The sequence below is a fragment of the Danio rerio genome, chromosome 12 (assembly GCF_049306965.1).
Source record: "Danio rerio strain Tuebingen ecotype United States chromosome 12, GRCz12tu, whole genome shotgun sequence".
Classification (NCBI taxonomy): domain Eukaryota; kingdom Metazoa; phylum Chordata; class Actinopteri; order Cypriniformes; family Danionidae; genus Danio; species Danio rerio.
In genome coordinates this window covers 37,810,607-37,830,582 of record NC_133187.1, presented here as the reverse complement: position 1 = coordinate 37,830,582, position 19,976 = coordinate 37,810,607, and the positions used below count along the sequence as shown (strand labels likewise).

Below are 19,976 nucleotides of genomic sequence, written 5' to 3'. Positions count from 1 at the left end.
TTATTACATTTTTAAATCAATCAACTTTTAAGATTAAGTTATTTATAATACTTACATTATTATCTCAGTTTTCATCAATTTACTGCTTATACTTATAATTATATTTCATCTTTTTTTCTATGTCAGTTGCCAATGTTGATCTTTCAACACGCAAGTCCAGGGAGCAGTGGGAGATTACAGTGTGTAAAACTGCTATCAGTCCTGTCTTGCAGGTCAGTCTTGAATATTATGTGAAAAAAATCTTATACCTGGGGCCTCATGTACGAAGACTTGCGTGGAAATCATACTAAAGCATTGCGTACACACAAAGCTGTAAATGTGTGTACGCAGAAAAAAATTCAGATGTATGAAACACTGCGTACGCCGAATCTCAAGCATATTCTTTTGTACATCTGAATGAACGTGAAACTAAGCGTAACATGAATGAGCACAAAACCCCTCCCTGCCTCCTCCCCCGTATGAATATGCTAATGACTATACTTTGGCAAAACTCAACGAAAAAGCAATGACAAAATCAAGCAAAAAGAGAAACTTTGAACAGAATGTGAATTGGAGGTGCTCCTTTCGGAGGTAGAATGGAGAAAAGCGGTGTTATTTGCAAGTTGGTTCTCCGGAATTAACAACAAAAGAAAAAAATAGAGTGGTTTATAGGTGTAAAATGTTGCAATACTCGCAACAGTCTCAGTGGCGCAGCTCATAAGACGCATGTCAACATGTTTTGACACGTTCGAGCATGAACTCGGTTCGAATCCAGCGTCTGATGAACTCTTTCTTCTTTTTTCCCCCGCTACATATCAGATTTTGCCAACTATTTATCACGAGAAAGACAAGTAGGAATCAATAAGTTTGTGCATCATATTTTTGATGTGCATCATATTTATCAAATGGAAATGTTTCTGATTCACGCATGCAAATTCATCTTCAGATAGTGTCTTTATAGCAATGTGCGTGCAGTAGATAGCTCAGATTACATTGGGAAAACAGGCGACCGCTGCAAATTAGGCTTTAATGTTTAGCTGGTCAACTGTATGGTATGGAAACCTTATATACCTGCCAGATGAACCCGTCTCATACAGCTGCCATTGCAAGGCTCAGACACTTTGTAGAGTGCAATTTAACAACTGCCTCAAGGAGTCGCCAATGGAAATAAAACAGACATGCACAAAAAATGTGCCTACGCCAGTCATAAAGCTGGCGTGGAGGTGCGCACATTCCCACGTTCAGTTCATCGTTAGTAAATCCAAACGTGAGCAATTCTGAGCGTGAAAACTGGCGTATGTATAATGTATAATTCTTTCTACTCATTATAGCTTTTTAAAATTAATTTACACGATTATTTGCTTAATTATTTGCATTAAATATGTATTCATAAAATAATAAAATATATTTTATTTTAAATTTAATGTTTTTTTTCTATTCTAAATTTTAGATTGTTGTTTAACAATTATATTTTTGTAGAAATTGCATAATTATTAAATTGTTTAAAATATTATATTATATTAAAACTATATGATTTGTTTAATTATTACCTTATCCATTTTATGACATTTTTTATTTATGTGTCTTAATTCAGTTATTGTGTAATTATTTCTATTTTTACATTTCTTTGGCATTTTTCTCCCCTGGCAGGTTCTTGGGCCCTATTTTGAAAACTCTTAGGCCGTATTCACACTATGTACAGTTGCCTCGAACCGAGCCAAAGCATGCTTGTACCCCCTCCCGTCTCCCCCGACGGCCCGCACTCACACTACAATCCGGCCTTGGCACGCTTACGTCATCGATGCTGCGCTGTTCAGTGAGCGCTCTCGCTCAGCACAGAGATTTCTCTAGTTATATTATTTCAGTCGTTTGTTATGCAGTGACATGCAGTCAAATATTTCGGCAAACAGTCCTTAGGGATGCTGTGACACGCAGTCAGATATTTCGCCGAACAGATCCTCCACTTTTGACACTCATAAACAATCTTAAAGCCCTCGTGCTGCAGGAATGAGAAGGTTTACTGAAGGTGTGCAGCTGTCGTGCAGTGAGAGGTTTGCGTATTTAATAAACTACGGCAGTTTGCATTCATTGAACAGTAAGATTGATTAATAAAATCCACATGAAACAGTCCCTTAAAAGTCACGTCTCGCTTTCAGTTTCGGGCTTTGGCGCGTTTTGCACTCACACACAAGCGTACCGCGCCAAAGCCCAAGTGAACCGCGCTCAGGCACACCTCTTCCAACCGGGCCAGGGCCGGCCAAGTGAACTGTGCTTGAGCCCAATTCAGCGCACTCACACTTCTCAAACGATCCGGGAAACGGGCTTGGGCACGGTACGGATGGCATAGTGTGAGTAGGCCCTTACTTAAACCACTGGCCTAAAAACATTAATTACCTCATAAAAACTGGCCAACAGTTAGTTGGCTACATTTACACTGCAGATCTTGATGGTCAATTCCGATTTTGTGACTATCCATTTTTTTAATGGCCTGCTTACATCATCTTTTAAAAGTGACTCTTATCCGATTGTCTGCATTTAAACAGCACACGGCAAAGGTGCATTGACCAGGAAAAAAATGAGCAGGCACTGACTGACAGCTAATAATAAAAGAGCGCTCTTTTCTCCATTCCTGTATTTTATCTGTTCGCAGGGTTTCATTTGTAAAATTCTTTTTGACAGTTGTTTTACTATAGTTATGATTGAAAAGTTCTCGCTTGGCCATCTTCTTTTAATCTAGGCCTTTTTAAACCAGTAGGTATCTTTAAGTAATGTCCATGGCGTGATTTATGCATGTGATGTATGCAACAGTTTTATCTTTATATTGGTTACGTGGCGGATGTTGCTCTCTCTCTCTTTCTCTCTCTCTCTCTCTCTATCTCTCTCTCTCTCATTAACATGCTTAAATATTTGTGCTATATGACAATATAAAACCTGTTTAAGTCCTTGTGTATGAGATTTAAGGTTTGGGACTCTGAAATCTGTTCATTCTTCATTCACTTCATTCACCTCCTATTATCACTACTTTTTAATAAAGTGCAACTCGCATTGACAGGTGAAAATCAGATCTACCTGCTTACACTGCAGACACAAAGACAAGGATTAGATTCATATCGGATAAAATTCCACATATGAACAAGGCCTGAATCTTATTTGAGTAAAAAGGAATCCATAGCTGCGTCCCAAATGGCACACTATACACTATGCACTCATGCACTATGTACTTATGCACTTACACACTCAACATGATAGTATATGTATGTAGTGCTGTCCCAAATGGCACACTAATGTTTTTTTACTAAGCGGAAATTCAAACCGTTTCCCTGATGACGTTTGACTGTTGCCAAATCAGTGAAATAAACGACTGAATTATCAAGTAATACCTGCCGTGAGTATTGCCGCATTTACCATCCGGAGGCGCTATAATCACTCTCGTAGGAGAATTTTGCTTTCACTATCCAAAATAAATAAAGTTATTCAACATGTGCGTCCGATCGCTCCGCCCCTTCCGCTACGTAAGCAAACCTGCGGTCGTTGAGTGCGTGAAGTGTCCATCATTACACACTTCATTTTAGCGGCTGAATGAGTGCATCATCCGGGTAATTAAAGTGCACTTATTATTTTGAGAGTTTTCAATGTGAACACACTACTTACACTATTTATACTACAAAATGGCGTAAAATAGTGCATAAGTATGCGATTTGGGACGCAGCTTATGTGATTCAGTGCCACATGGAAGAAAAAAAATCAGAATTGAGTCACTTGAACCATGCAGTGTAGTTGCAACCTTGATTTACAGAATAACAAATTAATTGCACTTGATTTAACCTTGTTTGCACTTGATGTTTGCCTCTTGTTTTCAGAATTTGGACCGAGAATTAAACAATGCACAGGATCTGATTGCAGCAGATAACAGACTTTCTAACAGTCCCCTGGTGAAGGTGCTGAGAGGAGATCCTCAAAGAATGCTTCAACTACCAGCTAACTGTCCCACCGAGCACTCTGCCTTTTGGAGCCCATCATCTGTCCTTACTGTGGAAAGCATCTCTCAGCAAATAGACCAGACTCAAGCACCTCTGCTCACGCTTTTTGTCCAAAAGGTTTGTTTACTTAACATTTAACATTCAACACAACTTTGTCAGATTACAGTAGCTGTGAATATGTTTTTATGTTGTGTGTGTTTGCATCATCAGGTACATTATATAAGACAGCTGGACTGTTTGCCTGCTCTTGCTGCCCTTTTGTCTGATTTAATGAAAGTGCTTCCTCCAGGCTCTGAAACCCAGAACCACACCATCGCCTCACTGCTGCACTGTATTCCTGCAGGTCTGTCATACTCACTGTTGGAGATAGATTGTTTATTGATTTATCAAGTATGTAACATTGCTGTGCTGTAATTTGGGTTACTGAATATAGGCCACCAGAAGAAACTATTGTCAGAAAGAGTCGAGATATACATGAAAGTGTGGAACCAACTCAGAATGGAAATATCTAGTAACGGTAAGTTGTTAGAAGTTTACGTCTGTTATTTATGTGTGGTGATGTATGTATTCATATGTTGAATTAAGTATTATTACCCCCTTTTTAGATTTGACTGACAACTTAAAAATAAAAGTAATCACTAAAATCTATGATATCCATAAACTTTCATTGCTCATCTTTTAGTAATAAAACGATTCATTAAATTCCTTTTCAGCTGTTTCAAAATCTGGCCCATAAAGCCCTTTTCATACCGAGCAAGATAAATATAAAAATAACTCTAAAGATATAGTTTTAAAAATTGTTCACAGTGTTACAGAATAGCATAGTACACTACAACCACAACGATAAAGATGCAGAGCAATCATATCGTCAGGATCACTTTCAGAACAGTCTTTTTTTTTCAGCTGATGAAATAGAAAACACTGACAGCCAGTCAGAATCCATTAAAAATTTAAAGGCTCACGCAATTTAAAGATACAGAAGACACAACAAGAAGTACACTGATTGAGGTTCAGCTGTCTTTTAAAAGAATATTTGAAGATAATAAGTATTGTGGAAACAATTGTTTATACCATGAGAAATAATGATAAAAAATACATTGAAGTTATAAAACGTCAAGCTGGAAAATTTGTATAAAAATAAAAGTAAAGCTAGAATCCAGTGCTAGTTTCTGGTTACAAGGATGATGCCTATTTAAAAGCATAATCTAAAAATAAATAGATCATTGTCATTCATCTGGGTGGATGCAAATATATTTATTGTTGTATTTATCATTACCATACTTGATGTCAACAGGCCTTCTGTTATATAAATTAACTTTAATTTCTTAATCATAGCATAACATTAACAATATGCAGAATGAAAAATGGAAAACGACAAGCAGTTACGCTGTCCGAACTATTCATGGGCTGGAATAAGATTCTGATGGTATGATAACCTTGAATAAAAATGTCACGGTTTCAAGGGATTGTGATTACTGCTCTAAAATATGTTCTTTTTAATTGCCTGGGTAAAAAACTAAAACTTTTCCTCTTTTTAACACAATATATTTTATTTTGAGAAACATTTCAAATATTTTGGAGCTGTAAACGTGTCAGGCTAAATGAATTATTGAATTTTGCTGTCTTCATTTGTTTCAAAAACAGATTTTTTTACAATTTAAAATCTCTTCTTTTTTTTTTTTGCTGAAGCCACTGTTGTCTTTAAAAAGCAACAAAAAAATGCAAATAAAAAAATTGTTCATATACCTTAGGAAAGGTATTGCAGAAAAACCTCTTTAAAACCTTGACTTTTCCATACTGCGTGATACTTTGAAAACGGTTATCGTCCCATGCCTAGTCCAAACTAAATGCTAAATGTCAGAAACGCTTAATTACCAGCCATTCAGAAACAACAAATAGTGCACTACACTCCTAACAACATGGTAAGATTTATGATCAAATGAATACATATTAAAACTTCTTAACATTACTAAGGCTACAATGAAAAAAAGAAAGACTTTTTCTTAATTGTTGCAAACAATTTATATGGGCTGAATTTAAACATACAAATTAAATTTACTAATGATTAACTTAATTGGTTTGTTTAAACTTAGCCCATATAAATTGTTTGCAACCACATACCTACAAAAATGTGGTACAGTAAGTCCAATGAATCTATTTTTTTCAGTGTACTGAGTGACTTATGTTTTTGAAAGTGAGAACAAAGTTCTCACTTTCATTTTCGAACCGCTGTTTTATTTTCAAGCTCTGCGGTAAACTATGGCTGCGTTCACACTGCAGCCAAATGTGGCCAGAGTCAGATTTTTTTGCCCACGTGTGCCTCAGGTAATGACAGTGTGAACAGCCCAAACCGCACAGAATCTGATCTTTTCAGTTCAGATCTGTGCCACTTTCATATGTAGTATTAAATCAGACACAGATCTGATGTGTTGCAATGCGACCGCAGTGTGAATGGTTATGTCAGACATCATTTACTCGTCAGCAGCATAGTAGAATGTCATATAGAACAATTACTTTACCACAGTGAGTTGGTTGTTATTTAGAAAAAAAAAATATGTGAACTGGTGCTTGCCAACCAATCAGGTTAACGAGTGAAGCATTGGTTGATCGCGAAGCTGAAGAGTGTTGGGTGGTGTTGTGGATAGGGGATCCATGCGCAAATGATGGGGCACTTTCATTTTAAGAGGAACTTTCTCTCCGAGAGAAAAACAGGCAGGTGCTCAAGCACCCAAACTCCCCTTCTGCACTTGACTGTTGTTTATAATGAAGTCAAATGAAATAACTCCACAAACAGCCTAAACCAACTCCACCTTCACAGTTTAGCCTGTGGCTGTTTATTAACCCTTGATGAGATCACAAGACTGGTGGTCAAAAAGACGTGCACCGTGGTTGTCATAAATCACAAATTATCAATGTTTTCAATCACAAGAGACTTATTTTAGGTGTCAAATGGCGAAATACACATTAGTAGTACCCTTTAAAGTTCATGAAATACACCATGCTTGTCTGTAAAAAGGACAATAATCATATTAAGCATAATCTGACAATGTGCTTCATACAGTATTCACATTGTGTGCATAATTCGATATTTTGTGCTGTCTGTAAATGTACTTTTATAATGCGGGTCAGTTTAGGATCATCTGTTCACATTGCAAATCTGATATTGGCCACATTTAATAACAATGTGAATAGCCATGCTAGAAAATCAGATGTGCTTCTGCTTTCAATAGTATGGCTATAAATAAAAAAAGTCACAAAAAATTGTATTCAAACTTACATTGGTAGCATTTAATATGGAATTAATAGCTCCTAAGGTGATCATTATTATAGTAGTTTATGTTTTTGTTCAGCTGTGATGGTGCAAAAATAGAACTGTTTACAAAATGTGCATCGCCTTCGCAGATGGTTAGGACAAAAACTTGTTATAACATGGAAAAGATACGTTTATTCGCAGCATTGCATTGTGTGTAGCTAAGACATGGTGTTATACTGTTCACATGTTATACTGTTTTGTTATTTCAGCTTCTTTGGGTTTGGATTCTACACATTGTGAAAAAGACATAACCAGCGAAAGCTCTGGCCAGTTTCTTTTCCCAAGCCGTAAAGGAGCAGGTTCATGTCTCCATGCAGTCATAGATGTCCTCTCTGAGACCCACAACAGTCTTGTGCGGGAAGCCAGAAAACTCTGTCAGCAGGCAGACAGGTGTGTATTTATTCTAATATTTTAAACATTTGGACTTAGTAAGATATATATGTATATATATATATAGATTTTTTTGTCTCTTACCAGAAATGTATTTATTTGATAAAACAAGACTATTGTGAAATATGATTGCGTAACTTTACAACTTTGATGGCAAATCTTTAGTGCCACACTACTCTGTGCACTCTTACAGTACTGTATATGCTAATTTTGTTCTGAAAAGGATAGTTAACCCAAATATCAAAACTCTGTCATCATTTACTATTCTCCACTTGTACCAATCCTATTTGTTTCTTTTTAAAATTGAACACAAAGGATGATTCACTGAAGAAAGTCATTGACTTCCACTTGTGCAACTATTATCAGGGGCTGATTTTTGTGTGGACACTCATTCTAGAAGTATTTGTGGCATTGCAAATATCCAGATGTAGTAAATAATTTTTCTTAGCACTAATACTGAAAAAAAAACAACATAAAAAGTTATGAAACTAAAGTATAGTTACCAGATTTATTGCATCCTTTGTGAATACTAAAAACTATTAATTTAGTACTTACCATAAACTTTTGAATGATTTATACTGTACTGGTTTTGACTATTGTTATGGAAGAATAGGTTTTAATATGTTTACATGTTTTTCTGCTTCTTATTGATTGCATTTTACGTTACAGTGACTATAAAGTGCCATTGGCTGTTCTGTCTAAGAGCCAGCTTGCCCTGTGCCACCCAGAGAGAGAGTTTCTCCCTCTGGTGTTAGCAAACTGCCATTACACATTAGAGAAGGGTCAGCAGACAGTGAGCTCTTATGATCATCAGGGTATCGAGAGAGAGCTCAGCAGACGATTCTTTGCAGGCAAACCACGGATTCAAACAGTGAGTCATTATTATATAACAACCTTATCCTCATACGTATGTCTTATATATGACCAGATATATTTGTTAATTAAAATTGAAAACTCATGATTAAACATGTCATGCAGGACACAGAAAAATATCTGAGAAGACACCATCAGAATTTTACAGAAGTCCTCAACGAGGTCAGAGCCAAAATACCCCAGGTAATTATGTTTTAGAGTTTCTTTGTTGATGGTGGCATATTTAAAGGCATATTATAAAATTAAAAAAAAAAAACACTTGAAAATTTTCAAAAAATTTCCAAGTGAGTGTTATTGTGTTGTCTAAATTTGATGTTAACATCTTTAAAAAAATCTCATTGTAGTTTTAGTAATATAATGTAATTTTATATATATATATATATATATATATATATATATATATATATATATATATATATATATATATATATATATATATATATATATACACACACACACACACACACACACACACACACACAAACACACACACAAATACACACACTGTGTTTGGCACAAATGAGTGCTAGCCCTTTTGTAAATCAATGTTTTTATCAATTTCTCAGTGAATATCACCAAAATTTAAACAAAACCTTTTTATATTCAATAAATTAAGAGTTTGGTCACCGAACACTTTTAGGAATAGAAAGATAATACATTTAAATACAAATGAGTTATTGCAAATAAGATTTCTTCTGATTTTTCCTGCTTATTAAAATTTGATATAATATATTTCTAACATATTCATTTAGGCATACTAAGTTTTGAACTGAACTGGGTTTGGATAAGATATTATTATTTGCTGTATTGTATACAAATCTGGTAAAAAAAATTCCAGATTTCAAATACAGATGCAAACGTTTTCATTTGTTGTAATTGAAATTCAGGGTAATTAGTTTAATCATTGTTATTTTGTTGTCTAAAATTTATATTAACATGACTTAAAACATGCAATTTTTTGTTTTATCTAAATGATATCAATTTTACTGTAGTTCTAGTAATGTATTGCAATATGTGTATATATACAAAGTGCTCAGGATGGAAATACATGAAAATGTATATTTTTATTAATATCTCAGTGGATATTGCCAAATTTTAAACAAAACCAATGACAATTGCAAAACAAGAAATGAGTTATTGCAAAAAGTTTGTGTGTGTGTGTGTGTGTGTGTGTATGTGTGTGTGTTTTGCTTGTTTCTTTGTTCAAAGCACATTTTCCCCTATATACATTTATGGAGATTGCCAAATACGCCCCAGGAGATATATTCTTTTGCAGTTTTTGTTTTCGGGAATCCACCAGAGGGCGATGTGTACCCTTTTTTAGTTCTCAAAATTCTCTTGCGAGTGCCATTCGCACCTGCTGTTCTCACATAAATCCACCAGAGGATGCTGTGGACTGACTAAATGACTGACTGACTGACCAATCGACTGACCCACCCTCTCTCTTCCCTAAATCCAACCAATAGTGTTTTCAAAAGCACCGAAAACAGCGAGATACGGAGGTAAGGGGTCAGTTGCTAGCACGAAAAGGAACGACGTCATACCGCCCCGCAACATTCGTTTTAAAAACTAAATGCAGCCATATGTACGTCCAGCTACATAATTTGCCATCTCCAGAAATGTGTATAGGAGTATGTTTTCAGAATAAGTCTATGTAGTTTTCTTCTTAAGTAATACTTATTTTTTCTGTTTGTTTGACAGAAACCACTAAAGGGCTCTGTGCTCAGCTCCATGAGATCAATGCTGCGTTCATTCACTGATGTGTGTGATGCAGTTTATGCCGTGGAGATTGGGCTTCGTTTCCTGGGTAAAACTGGAGGTGACCCTCAAGTCCTGCTGCTGTCCTATTTAATAGACTCCTTGAAAATGGACCAACACATCTCAAGCAAAATAGCTGAGGTGAGACAGGCATTTTAAATAGGGAAAATTAACCAAGCAGCTCTTTTTCTAACTACTTCAGTATTGTGACTCCACACTTTCAGGCTTTAAAAGAGAACCAGCTTAGTCAGTGCGCAGCCACCTGGCAGCTCCTTACCTGCTGGAAGAGCGAACAGATGATGAGGAAAGGACAGGTAATTTCACTCTCAGTCTAATAAGAATAGTTGTTTTGAGACACATGGTTATTAGATAGTATTTTTAGATCTAAACTACATTCAGATTTCTAGCATTTTGTTTGCTTTTAATGTCTTTAGACAATACATGGATAATAACCAGAGATTACTGGAATATAAGAAAATACTATTTTAGGTGCTTCAAATGTTTCTAAAAAGTCATTTCTGAGCGTATTTTTTTCCATATTCATGTTTATCTTCGTAATATAATGTATTCAATATAAAAAAAAAAATAAGTGTGTGTGTGGGGGGGGGGGGGGGGGGATATACTATTCAAATGTGCAAGACCAACAAGATGTTTTGTAAAGTAATTATTAGCAAACATGCATCATATTAATTAAAAAATGAGCGCAAAGACATTTATTATGTTACAAAATGTTTATTTATTTAGTGAATACTGTTCTTTCTAACATTCTGTTCATTAATAAATGAATCAAAAATTCATCTGTTTGCATATAAATGTACTTTTAAATGCACATATACATATTAAATGATCAGTGTTGACAAAAGTAATAAAATAACTCTTTTAAAATAATAATATTTGAATCTTATAAAAATAGTAATATATATCATAATAACATTATAACAATCAAATAATTAATAAAAGATTTTCATGAGCACCAAGCATCTTTTAACATTTGTAATAAAAATCTTTAATATTACTGTGTTACTATATTTAGTTTGATGTTTTGGCCACAAATGAAGCCTTAAAGAACATAAGAAACGTCTTAAATAGTTTAGACTTTAGAAGTAGTTGAATGAATGACTTCAGTAGTATATATATATATATATATATATATATATATATATATATATATATATATATATATATATATATATATATGTATATATATATATATATATATATATATATATATATTTTTTTTTTTTTTAATTATCATTTTTTATTTATTTATTTATTAAATTTTTTTTTTATGCATTCCTTTGTAGAGGCAGCTAATTTCTAATACCCCTCCTTCTGCTCAGCTATTTAGCCTGTCGATAAACTGACCCCATTAACACTAACCTCTGCTGACCTGGTCTGATTGACCCCAAAACAACAGAGAGAGGAGACTTACGAGAGTTATAAATCTTAAAGGGGAAAGTGCTGTTCAGAGTGTGCCACGCTTTAATAGGAGAGCGTGTGCTAAAACCAACACTTCAAAGCTCTGACTTTTCACAATAGTTGAACCATACATTTAATTTAAATGAGTTTATAAAATTAAATACAGAACGTTCGTGATGTTTGCATCCTTATTGCTCATGTATTTTGTGGTTGTTGTCATGTATTTCAAAAATAATTACTTGCACAATGTTGTAGGATCCATTCCAACGACTGTCTAAAGAGTTCAGGGATGAGCTGACTTCAGAGGAAAGAAAGCATGTGAAGGTTTTCCTGGGGCTCACAGATGTTGACATTTTCTCCTTGGAGCTTCATGAGATCCTTCAGCTCAAGACCATCAGCACTTTGCCGGAAGGCTTCGCTCCACACTGGGAGTAAGAACTTAGTTATTATTTCAAAACAATCTCACAGCAATTCACTCCATTTTTTTAAATGCTAATTTACTGATACTATCATGTTCTTACATTTTAGTACAAATTGCTCACCTCCAAATGTAGGTTGGGTTTAGGGGTACAACTCATTTTAACAACCGTACATTTTAATACAAATTAAATCATATGGATCTGCACAAATTATTCTCTTTTTTTTGCCAATACAAAAAAATAGTTACATTCCAGGCTGCATATTTTCTTTATTATTATTATTATTGATATTATTTACTCAGTAGTCTAGCCATTTGGGCTGCTGTCTTTTGAATTTGCCATTTGTAAGAGTAGGTTTGATGAAGCGAACTGTCCACAAAAGGCAAAGTAGACCTGCCCATTTTTCACAGATGTCAGGGTTTTGTTAAACAGACTTTTTAAAACCTTGTAATGCATTCAAAAATCTGCGTGTGATTTTCATTTTTTAGGTCTGTTTGGATCTGAAGAATTGTTATGTATGTTTAAACAAATCATATTGTATCTGATCAGAAACTTCACATTAACTACTTATTGTGGGGGTATCACTTTATTTTGATGGTCCCTTTAACGCATTTTGTTGAATTTAATTTACACTGCATTTACATGCCAACTATTTCCCATTAGATTATAAGTAGGCTGTTAGGTTAGGGTTCTGGTAAGTTGTCATGCACTTGTTTCTTATATTCAGTTAAATGTCTGTTAAAGGAGAACTATCAGCAGATAATAATAAGCAGACTACTAATACTCAAATGAGAATTAATTGGCATGTACAGTGGATGACACTTCAAAAGGACAATTTCCACCACGAGTGCCACCACCGCCGCACTGAAGGATTAAGAATGTGTTTTTTGGTGTAACAGCAGTTTGTGATTATGTCGACAGGGGGGCACAAAGGGACAGAATGCGAATGGACAGAAATATACAATAGCTGTAAACACCCTGCTGCTCGTAAATTAAGATGAAATAAGGAAATAAAGCATTATAATTCCTTCATTAATCATAAAAAATTATAGCAAGCTTTATTATTATTATTGTAAACCTGTATTGTAAAAAGTGCAATGAGGATTCATTTTTTAAATTAAAATTGTAGTTGCAATGAAACTTTGTCAACAAAATGTGCAATAGGGACCATCAAAATAAAGTCTTACCAATGTGGGAAACATTGAATACTTTTGAAAAACTTTTGAATGCTTTTATTCTAGCCAAAATAAATCAAATAAGACTTCCACCAGAAGCAAAAAAATATTACCAGACATACTGTGAAAATTTCCTTGTTCTGTTAAACATCATTTGAGAAAATATATTTAAAAAAAGAAAAAAATGATAATTAATAATAATTCTTATTCTTATTATTATTCTAATTAATAATAATAATTATTAATAATTCTGACCTCAACTATGTATATATGTGTGTGTATATATATATACATACACACACACACACACAGATAGATATATGTGTGTGTGTGTGTGTATGTATGTATGTATATATATATATATATATATATATATATATGTATATATATATATATATATATATATATATATATATATACACACACACACACACACACATACATACATACACGTGTATGTATGTATATGTGTGTGTGTGTGTGTGTGTGTGTGTGTGTGTGTGTGTATATATATATATATATATATATATATATATATATATATATATATATATATATATATATATATATATATATATATWWTTATTGTTTGAAATTGGAAATAACATATTCAACCTAATTTCTTGAAATGTAATGCATTACAGTTAAAATGCAGACCTGCATATTAATTTAGAATATAAACCACAACATATTACTCTGATCTTATATTATATGATGTTATATAATATTAGTACATGGAAAGTATCACAAAATAAACCTTCACAGGATGCTTAAGACCCTGACGTAAGGCAACAATGACAAAATGACTGTATATTTTGGCTAAGCATAAAATAAATATAATGTAAATGTTGGTGTCACAGTGGCGCAGTAGGTAGCATGATCGCCTTACTCTGGTCTCTGGTTCAAGCTTCGGCTGGGTCAGTTGGCATTTCTGGGTGGAGTTTGCATGTTCTCCCCATGTTAGGTAAGCTAAATTGTCCGTATGTGTGTGAATGACTGTGTATAGACAGCTGGAAGGACGTCAGCTGCATAAAACATATACTGGATAAGTTAGCGGTTCATTCCTCTGATTAATAAAGGGACTAAGCCGAAAATAAAATGAATGAATAAAATAAAATGGACTTGCAAGAATTATTTGTAATAATAAGAAAAGCAATGCAATAATTACACACATTCAAATAAATTAGTCTCAAAAAATATTCTTCTTGTGATTGAAAGAGTCAATCCACTCTTTTACACCTACATGATAATTGCTGATGATTCTCAAAATAAAAAGGTCAGGTAATGTTCTGGAATCCAAAGCAAATACACCAGGCATTCAGTACCAATTACCACAACACAAACAGACATAAGGGCCTTTCACGCTTTTACCCAGATCAACCACTTTCAATCACAACAGTACCAGATCTAGTCATTCCCCAGAGACCTGTGGGCTTTCAGACCCAAGAGAGGCACACTTTGACCCCTCCAGGCTCCCATCTGTCAGTGTGCCCCGCTCTGGTCACCTACTGAGCAGGCAGCTGGTCAGAAAGAAAAGGAATGCGTGTGCTGAGAACAATGGAATTAATCTAGTGCTAACTGTTGATCCTAAAGCACAGCACTGAACAGTCTTCCTGCTTTCTCTTTCTGTGCTCCACCAATCAGCATCAGGTCCACCATGGAGCTTCATTTGGAGGAGAAGGACATCACTTCTTTTCCAGGTCTAGACAGTCTTCCGGAGGAACTTACTTGGGCTAAAGCTGCGGAAATCTGGAGGCTTGCAGTGCAGTTCAAACACTGAGATGTTCTTGAGTTAAAATTATTATGCTAATGTGATGTTGCCTTAACATATTACTTTTTTATAGATTTATGATTGAGCATTTTTCTTTGTATGTTTTTTTATTGTAAATCCAGTTGGTTCAAAATAATGTAAGTATTTAGGACTTCAGATTTGTCCTTAAATTGTTGAGCACTTTATTGTTTAGAGATTTGTATGAGTAGTTGATTCAGGGATTGTTTATAATTAATTGAACAATACTGTAATATTGAAATGTCTTGTGTCATTTATTTAATATGCTCCATTCCATTTTTTTTCCATAATCGGGACCAAATAAAGTTTTACAATTGATTAATACATGATTTACAGTATTTAGTATGCTTATTAGCACACACAGAAAAACCATTTAAATACAATCTGTAAACTTGGAAAATAAATATATACTGATTATTTATCTAAGTTAATGTTAGTTCTAATGTTAATTTTTTAGTATTGAATGGAACTGAGCTAACATGAACTAACAACGCAAATGTGTATTCATTTACTAACATTGATGACGTAGTGTAATAAGTTCATTCCTCTTTATAATAATTTGAAAAGAGTTTTGAACTCAGAATTGAAGGTACTGAGTTAATTAAATACCTCATTACTTCAACTTAAATGGAGTAAGTACACAGTACTCGTATAGATGAGTTTAACTCGAATGATTTGTTGCAATCGGTTTCCTCAAACGGTTTGAGTTGCTTTTACTTATTGGGTTTTAACAGTACTCAGTCGGTTTAAGTTCTCTTCGTGCTCAAATTGCTTCGTTTACTTAAATTGATTCAGTTCAAAGTACTCATTAGGATTTGTTTTTGAACTTAAATGGTTTGTTGCAATTTCCTCAAACGGTTTGAGTGACCTTGACTTTTTGGGTTTACAGTGATAGGGGGTCAATTTTAGTTCTTGTTACATTTCTAATTATATAAATAAAAGCAACATTAAAAATACATTACTATTATTAGTGCATTTACATCACGTTTCAAACCCGTAGCCAGGTCAGGTTTGGGTGGTTCGGTAGACCCCTCCTCGCTGACAAATGTCCAGAATTTGTCCTGTTTTAACTGCTATGCTATCCTAAATAGTAAAATAACTCATCAAAAAAAGCTTCAAGAGTTAATTAGTTGTGGAAAATGCAAGCAAAGTCATTCGCTACTGTTTTTATTCTTGAGAGAAAACATGACCAATAAAAAAAGTGAAACACCAAAAGCGGCCCCTATTCAAATGAATTTGAATACTACTTTGGCTACGGTTGTTATGCATTAATTTTCAAATGTGCTTTTTGTTTTTACAAGACAGGCTAGAAAAATTGCGACGCTCTAAATTATTACTATTGTTATTATTATTATGTTTAAATTTGTATTATTCAAATGGGCAAACTCTGACTGAGGAAAGTTGAATGTGCTGGCCAGTTTGTTATTTGTCTAATAAATTGTCTAATAAAATTTTACCTAATGATATATGATGGAATAAATTTGTATTTTGAAAATAAATATGGCATATTTCTTATTCTCAATATTTAGGAGATCAATTTGGCACATCAAAAAGTGTGGTGAGGATGACCATCCAACAAGCAAACGTTAATTCAGCTAAAAAAATGCAGTGCTTTAAATGTCACTTAACTGTAAATTCAGTATTTAAATGTTATAATTAAATAGAAAATGAGGCGAATAACTGCAAAAAATTCCAGAACCACTACCCCCATCACCAGGATGGCTACAGGCCTGCGTTTAAACTCCATTAACACGTAATCTTTAATAATTTACGTCAGTAACGTTATATCAAACTGACACCACATCTGCCGCCAGGACAGCACGCCTACCAACCTTGCCTTTTCGTCAGGCCTCCTTCAGCTATTAGTCTGAAAGACACACAAATAGCCAATCAGATCACCAGATCTCGCTGAGCTCCACCAATAAACACTCTAAATAGGCGGAGCTACTATGTGTTTTCTGGTTGCCAATGAGAAGAGAAGATGTTTCACTGTGGAGTTGGAGACAGATGAGAAATCTCTGTCAGACGCTCCAAACGGGAATAACGACGCTCTTATTTGAATAAAGACAGTTTCTTAATCTAATGTGGACTATTTAGAGGAGGTAAGCAATGAATTGACGGTTTAATTCTGTTGTATTTATCGTGTTTATCATGCGAAGCCAACAAGAAGTGGTGCAAGAAAGACAGTTTCGCCATAACTGAACCAAGTCAATGCAATTTTATGCTTATATACAGTAACTGTTTATTTAAACATTGCTTTCATTATTTGCACATTTCACAAATGCAGTGTACAGTGTAACGTTAATGTCCTACATCTGGTTTGAGCCACCATTGGAGGCCTTTAAATATCTTTGTTTTGATATGTTTAAGCTGCATGATAAAGACTTAGACTGTGAAACTGAGATTTCCTTATGTGCAATTTCATATTTAGCTCATTTTGAATACACAAATAATTGATTAACTATCAAAGGTTGTGTGATGGACAGTGTTGATGCTTTGAACGAGTTACCATAGAAACACAATTGTGCATGAGTTTACTTGTGCTGCTTAGGTACATTTCTTGCCGTATGTGTGTTGACATTTTGTACAGTATGTATATTTGTTTGTACATTGTGATGATTAAATGGTCATCTAATATGGAAATACGAGGAAATTAGATATTCATTGTGATTTCCAGGACTGCAAAAGAGATTGAAAGTGTTCAGCTCAAATCTAATTTGCAACTTTATTTTATGGTGACCATGTGCAACATGTAATTACTATAGTAATAACAATAAATTATGCATTAATACATGCTACCTAGTACCTACCCTAAACATAACCCTCATCCCTATTCCAACCATAGTGTAAGTGCTTGTAGTAGTTTGTTAAATTGCTCAGTACTTAAATGTGTAGTTAAACTGTGACAATTAAGTGCTTATAAATGTAACTGATTACTAGGACCAGACAGAATCTGCGGACATCTTTTGCTATTTCTGTGCAGAATATTGTAAAATAATCTGCTGATTTTTGCGGAATTATTTAGGGTGTATCATAACTAAACTTAATATGTTGAATAAAAATAATAAATTTGAACTTTTATTTAATGTTTACAATGCAAATCCTATCAGCTCCGTTTATTTGGTAAACAAAGCAAGTTTCTCATATAATATATCTACCATATATCTACTAAAAGACAGAAGTTTTTACTTTACAAACTGTATTGTAAGTAAATCATATGAACATTTGCATGTTAGTCAATAATATTACTGAAATTATTTAAAAAAAACTGAATAAATATAGATGTACACACATTTACAAACAACTAAATAAATAGACTCAGTGTTGGGCTGAAAATCTGCGTGTGGGCCTACTAATAACTAATACTAGTTATAATGCTGTGCCAAAGTACTTATTTGCTAACTGATAGAAATTAGGAATAGCGTGGAAATAAATCCAGCATCACCTGTGGTTGCATTTACTGTTTGTTTATTTGTTCTTAACTGAACTGAATCTTTGACTTTTAGTTTAAGATGCATACAACCCGCAGTCCATCCGCATCCATCCAGGCAGGAGCAGCTGGAGACGCACTGGACCTCAGCTTGAACGGCTCTCAGCTCACAATGGGCCGCAGACCGAGCAGCGCTTCTCCTGGAAAACACTTCTCTCGATCCATATCTGTGTCCGTGGCATATGACGGCAGAGGGAAGCGAAACACATTGGTGAGTCTGTCGAAGCACATCAGAGCGACACAAACAAGAATGTCATGCTTTAGGCTTAGGAGCGGAATAATATTGTGTTTTCATTGTGTACACTTACATGGACACCATTAATCAGAGTTAACCGTGTAAACAGCCAGTTACCTTAATCCGATTAGGATCAAACTAAACAGAAATGGAATTAAGACATGTGGAGTACATCGATTTTAGTCGCATTATTAAAGTGCAGTACAGACATGTAAACACTAATCAAACTATACCGTAGTGTAGGATTTTCAAAGCATTTTGCGACAGGATAGTCTATAAACTCACAGCTGATTGACACCATTCTCTCCACTTACCAATTTAGTGAAGAACCACAGACACCTGCATTGTGAAATGAGGAATGTTTTTTCCCCCCATGCGGTGTGGTATCAAATTTCATTAAAACAACACTCTTCCAGCTGGTCAGACTCGCATCCAATATCTCGTTTGTCACAGGGGGCATGCATGAAATGTTCCTGAATGAAAGTGAAAGTGCCAAACTGCAGTAAAATTTGACAAATTAAAAATGAAACACTCGAAATTACATGAAATTTCAGAACAAAATTTGGATAGTGTGGTGACGCAATGACGTTAATCGAATGATGTACTGGAAAACGGGATCGTAAAAGGAACATTCAAAAACTCATGTAAACACCTTAATCATATTATTGTCTTATTCAGATTAAGGCAAATCATTTGATTACTAATATCCATGTAAATGTAGTCAATGTCTATTAAGACACTCATAGATTGGATAATATTGGTCTGTTCACCACCATTTTCAATTGAAGACTTGCATTTGTCTTTAACAGCTTTTTTGTTATTTATGTTGTTGTTTTCTCCATTTAAAGCCCTGTGTTTCCACTTGGTATTAAGATGTGTTGCTCTCAAACCTCGAGTGAACAATAATCGATACACATGAAAACAGGGTCTGAAACAATAACTACTTTTGACTATTTCCAGAGGTAGTTGGATTAATTTCATACTGTTAATATTTTGTTTTATATATGGGTTAAAGACAAGGCATCCAGTCTTTTGGACTGCTTCAAATAAATTTAAAGTTTTGTTTATTTATTATGCTTTTTTGTGGTACACAAATGGGGAATAGCTCAGTTGCTGTTGTCTCTATTGGACAGTACATGTTTTGTTTTACATTACA

At 34.4% G+C, this 19,976-nt stretch overlaps 2 protein-coding genes across 15 annotated transcripts in view; both read left to right on the top strand.

Moving 5' to 3' along the window:
* The window catches only part of rnf213b (ring finger protein 213b), a 45,707-nt gene extending 30,241 nt beyond the window's left edge, over positions 1-15,466 (top strand). For 5 of the 7 annotated variants that reach the window (XM_073917715.1, XM_073917713.1, XM_073917714.1 and 2 more), the window contains exons 53-63: positions 127-212; positions 3,840-4,076; positions 4,170-4,302; positions 4,393-4,476; positions 7,482-7,662; positions 8,332-8,533; positions 8,641-8,718; positions 10,237-10,434; positions 10,518-10,607; positions 11,968-12,143; positions 14,951-15,422. In XM_073917715.1, the coding sequence (XP_073773816.1) occupies positions 127-212; positions 3,840-4,076; positions 4,170-4,302; positions 4,393-4,476; positions 7,482-7,662; positions 8,332-8,533; positions 8,641-8,718; positions 10,237-10,434; positions 10,518-10,607; positions 11,968-12,143; positions 14,951-15,086 (1,601 nt within the window). In that variant the 3' untranslated portion in view covers positions 15,087-15,422. 7 annotated transcript variants of the gene reach the window in all.
* A 1,607-nt stretch (positions 15,467-17,073) lies between these two features.
* Positions 17,074-19,976, top strand: part of cep131 (centrosomal protein 131) — a 49,943-nt gene continuing 47,040 nt past the window's right edge. For 7 of the 8 annotated variants that reach the window (XR_012387638.1, XR_012387637.1, XR_012387636.1 and 4 more), the window contains exons 1-2: positions 17,101-17,197; positions 18,602-18,796. Coding sequence is in view for 4 of the 8 variants with exons in the window: in XM_073917720.1 (XP_073773821.1) it covers positions 18,608-18,796 (189 nt within the window). In the remaining 4 variants the exon portion in view is untranslated. 8 annotated transcript variants of the gene reach the window in all.